The sequence below is a fragment of the Zerene cesonia genome, chromosome 15 (assembly GCF_012273895.1).
Source record: "Zerene cesonia ecotype Mississippi chromosome 15, Zerene_cesonia_1.1, whole genome shotgun sequence".
Classification (NCBI taxonomy): domain Eukaryota; kingdom Metazoa; phylum Arthropoda; class Insecta; order Lepidoptera; family Pieridae; genus Zerene; species Zerene cesonia.
This window is the reverse complement of record NC_052116.1, coordinates 1,507,326-1,512,219: the sequence shown is the minus strand read 5'-3', so window position 1 is coordinate 1,512,219 and position 4,894 is coordinate 1,507,326. Positions and strand designations below refer to the sequence as shown.

Below are 4,894 nucleotides of genomic sequence, written 5' to 3'. Positions count from 1 at the left end.
ATTAGCGCCATCTTGTAGAAAATTGCTAGAAATAATCACCGTCGATAAAACAGGGTAGCGGAAACGAAAGCTCTTTGTCTCTGGTTCTGTTAAATTAAATCATATGAATTTTTAATTCAATTAAATCACACTTTCTTATTTTCAAAAAACGTCATATCAATGTGTAAAAAAATGAGTATTAAACTCTTAAAAATTTGCTTCAAAAAATTTCTAAATATTTTTTCTAATATTCATAGACAGACAGCCAAATTTCTAATTTAATGTAACTGGCAATATAACGTTGCTATAGCAACCTTTGTAGTTGTTTACCCAGTTTTTAATATATCAAACAATTCAAGGATTCTAAATTTGTTCGAATTGCCTTACACATACTCTATAGGAATATGTTGTGATTTAACTAATGTTATTTGATCTGCTATCCAAATGAGAGATAGTGACGTTACAAAGTTTTTAGTTTCGTTCCATGGTCAAATAGAATACATATTATTTCCTGCCGGTGTTTTTGACGATCAATTGTATTTACAATTCGATGTAGTGTGGGGTCCAGATTGGGAACCGATATCTGGTTTATCTTCTGGCACCAGTCAAATTGCAAGTTCAGGCAATGATCCTGAGAAAGTCGTGTTTAACTTACCAATAGAAATGGTGTTTGGTAGCACCAATGTGTATGGATGTAAGTACATACTTTAAAATGCTGAACTTATATTCAAATATATTATCCTATCTATTTGTCAAATTTTTCGGTCTTATTATTATAATAATGTAACTCATTTATTTAAGGTTTATAATAATAATTTTTTTTTAAGTATCACAAAAGGTCGTTATATGTATACTTAAGCTATAGATCTTTGATAAATATAAGTTCGCGTATGCACAACCTGTTATATGTGACCACAACTTACAACTTAATTCATTGAGATTTGTCCTAATAACAGGGCCACAGCTCATAGTGACAGTAAGAGCTAAAAGTTTCATCATGGGTGATTGTCTCCGAGGCTATGGGCTCTTCCTCTTGCCTCCAATTACTGGTACTCATCAACTGGAGACTCCCTTGGTACGGCCAAAGTCTGCAACCATTTTGGGAGAATGGGTTTCTTGGTTGACGGGCAAACAACCTGAATTGGCAGATCCTAAGATGCTAGCCATAGGAAAGGATAACTATTGTAAGCCTAAATAAAATATTCTTATAGTATTTCTCTTAAGTAAACATTTCTAAGAAATAATCTATTCGATGCAAAATGTAGTATAATTCTATTTATATTTGGTGGCTAGTAGAGTAAAAACAAATAAATATAGTTAAAAAAAATATGCTAAAATGACTGAATTAACTTAATTGTCACACTTGCTTTTATACAGAGTATACTTGAAGAAATTATTTAATCCTGGCGATCTCAATCGCAATAGTAAGATATATTCATGAAATTATTGTAGTGTCACTGATTCTTGATAAGAGTTTCTAAGAGTTGATAAGAGTTACAAAGTTTGGATTGAATCTGTCCATTTAAAATAAGTCAAAATCAAGTGTAAAGGAGTTGGTTACATGCAAACATACAAGTGAAGCTATCAAAACCCTGTTAAAAAAGTCTCAATCTGGCAATAAGCAGTAGACATCTTAGCCTTACAACTTGCTCATAAATATTGAATAGGATTAACGTAACTCTACTTTTGTGAACATTCTTTTAGTATTTTGTTGATATAATAAAATATGCAGGAATGCAGGGTGCATATATGTCTAACTTTATAGTTGATTTTTAAAAAAATGGGAAATTGAAAATAAAAAAAAATAAAACACTCCATAACATTAGAATGAACTAATTTATTATGTTTTAGTGTTGCGGACAGAGTCATATGGAAGTGTTGTATTGAAAATGAACATGTTATCAAAAGATTTGAGGAAATTAGGCTATGATAACCAACCATCATGCACCAGTGGAAAATTCTTCTGAAGTATCATCAGAACTTTCATATTTTAAACTAATTATTAAAGTAACTAAGTATAAGAATACTGCCTGGCCTGAAAGCCTATGTACGATTACTAATTAATTTTTTTGTAATAAGTATCTAAGGATTGATAATTTTTGTTTTATTGATTTAATTGAAAAAAATTGTACCTTCAAATAATAATTGATTTGTATATATTGTGTACAATGTATTTTCAGCTGAAAAAGGCCTTTCTTACATAAAACAATAAAAATTAAACCATGAAGAAAACCATATTCATGCATTGATAATCGAAAATGTTTTGTTTTATGAGCTGTTTCATTGAAGACATTCTTTATGAAAATATATTAAGAACCAAAATTAAATTGTACCCAATGATCATAATAAAAATACGTACGTTATATAATTTTTTTTTCGTTTATTTACCCATTTTAATTTCCCTCCCAATTGGTTTCCATCGGCAAATAACAATGCAATAATCAAAAAATTTCACATACTTCTGTGTGAATTGATTGTTTTGGCTGTAGGGTGTAGCAAAGAAATGAACATAATATAGTCACATACATAAATATATACACTCGAGAAACATTACGTAGTAAATATCCTATCCTACTCCTACGAATCCTATCCTATTCCTACTAATATTATAATGCGAAGGTAAGGTAATTTGTAAGGATGTGTGTGTGTGTTTGTTACTCTTTCGAGCAAACGCGGGAGAAACCGTGGGGCGCAGCTAAAAAATGCCCTAACTAATTATGAAAGTTATTTTATGATTGGAAGCTACATTGATTCTACGTTGGTACGTATGTACTTATTTAATTTAAATCTAGCTTTGGCTCTGGCTTGGTAGTTGACCCTATGTCCACTGACAGAATTTTGTCCCGATATTCCTACGGGATACGGACTTACCGGGGAAACCGCGGGGCGCTGCTAGTTAGTACATAAGGAAGATGTTAATTAACTTATATTTTACAACGCTAGTTCGTAAATAATACTATATTTAATATAAATTGCCCATTCTACCTAAGTAGCGACGGCTGTCCTTCTCATTGTTTCATGTTATAACTGTTTGAATTATTTTAGCTATGCAAAACGAATTTGGTCATGAAAATCTGTTGCTTGCTCATTATACAGCTTTAGTTTTTCCCCGTATGAATAACCTTATTTATAGTGATGAATTAATAATTTGTGACACGTATTTAATAAATCAATAATGCCTCACACTGAAGTATCAAATAATACGTAATAAAAAATCAACGTTACACAATTTATTTGTTCTTCCCCATGCAAATGAATCTATTTGCTGTAATGAATGAATTATGCCAGCGAACATGTCATTGTAATTTATTAGACATGTTGGTGCTTCTAAACTAATATTAAGAAAGCGATAATTCAAAAAGGGTGGTGGTTCTTCCCCGATGGTTACATTCCGAAATAAAATATAGACATAGATCTAATTTATGAAGACAATATGAAGAAGTCGATTAGAAAAAAAATTGTACGTTCCATAAATTTTCATGCCAACTTAAATGCCTTTTAAATAAAAATGTCATAGGTTTTTTATGTTTTTACTTTGTCATGCCACAGTCTATGTACTTGTGTGTTACACCTATTATTATGTTATCTGTGGTTACACTGAGATATGACTGAAACACTATCATACTTTCAGCATTCAGGTTTACGTCTTTACATGGTATTTCTATTCATGTTTTGATATGTTATCAATCATAAAAATATTATTTTGTCTCCACTGCTTGTGCAACAACTTATAAAGATAAAGCCATTCTAAATACTATAAGTACAGAAATTTGACATATAGATTTATTTTGACTTATATGGCTTTATATTTTTACAATCAGTCAATGTTCCAGAGTATGTTATAAATTTGGTTTTACGCGCGTTTTTACGGCGGTTGCAAATTAAAAACCGTTAATTTACAGGACTTTTAAATACTTGTAATTTCGTCTGTTGTGTCAATTCCGTCTCAAATTCAAAAATATGTAAGCCTTCAGGCTGGCATATCTTTGAATCGTTACAGCGGTTCTTGAAAGATTATTTGCTCTTTCACGCAAAAACTACTGAACCGATTGCAATGAAATTTGGTACGTAGACAGCTGGACAACTGGAATAACATATAGGGAACTTTTTATCCCGATATTTCTAAGGGATACGGACTTACGCGGGTGAAACCGCGGGGCGCAGCTAGTTTGTTCATAATTACAATTGCCGTGAAATCAATTATTCGCAAGATATGAGCCCGTATGCTGTGATTTGATGGTGTGTAAATTATACTTTGCCTTCAATAATGACAGCTTATTATCTAAATATTACACTGTATATTTGAAAAATGAGTTTTTAAATGTGTACCTACTTCGGAAAGGGCTGGACTTCGTGTGTTATTTTAATTACCCAACTAAGTCTTCTGTGTTGAAGTTTTGAGTACCTATCGTGGTATTATTAAATTTGAAGCTTTGGGATGTGTATTTATTTTGTAATATGATTGGTACAGATAATATAATAATCACACTAATATTATAAACAAGGCGCCTGTACCGGCTCCGCCGCACGGACAAACATCCAAACAAACGAATTTTCACATTTATAATATTAGTGTGATGTGAAAGTTTTGTTTGTCCGTTAATCACGCTGAAACTACTGAACGGATTTTAATGAAATTCGGTATACAGACGGTATAAGCTGACTTGGGTGATATGATACTTTTTTTCTCGATTAAATGCTCCCTTAGGGCAAAACAGGAATCTTGATATCCGGGCGGAGCCGGGACAAGCGTCTAGTATACTTATAAACGGCTTGTTCGATTGTAGCTGGAAATGTATAATGTATTTTTGGCATCAACCTGTCATCTTTACCACAGATAACATAATACTAAATTTGATATTAAAAATAATGTAAATACACCATTTATCTATTCATCATCATCACAATGAAATTT

General features: G+C 31.7%; 1 protein-coding gene across 1 annotated transcript; it reads left to right on the top strand.

Moving 5' to 3' along the window:
• Positions 1–274: 274 nt before the first annotated feature.
• Positions 275–2,326, top strand: LOC119832311 (B9 domain-containing protein 1). Its single transcript, XM_038355974.1, has 3 exons — positions 275–673; positions 936–1,163; positions 1,831–2,326. The coding sequence occupies exons 1-3, from the start codon at positions 424–426 to the stop codon at positions 1,944–1,946; spliced, it is 594 nt and encodes a 197-aa protein (XP_038211902.1). The 5' UTR covers positions 275–423; the 3' UTR covers positions 1,947–2,326.
• Positions 2,327–4,894: the final 2,568 nt, after the last annotated feature.

What these genes read in the sequence shown, in the direction of transcription:
- LOC119832311 (XM_038355974.1), top strand. Translation starts at nt 424, where the DNA reads ATGAGAGATAGTGACGTTACAAAGTTTTTAGTTTCGTTCCATGGTCAA. An exon ending in TAGCACCAATGTGTATGGAT is followed by an intron (nt 674 to 935) that starts GTAAGTACATAC and finishes TCCTAATAACAG; the next exon opens with GGCCACAGCTCATAGTGACA. An exon ending in CATAGGAAAGGATAACTATT is followed by an intron (nt 1,164 to 1,830) that starts GTAAGCCTAAAT and finishes ATTATGTTTTAG; the next exon opens with TGTTGCGGACAGAGTCATAT.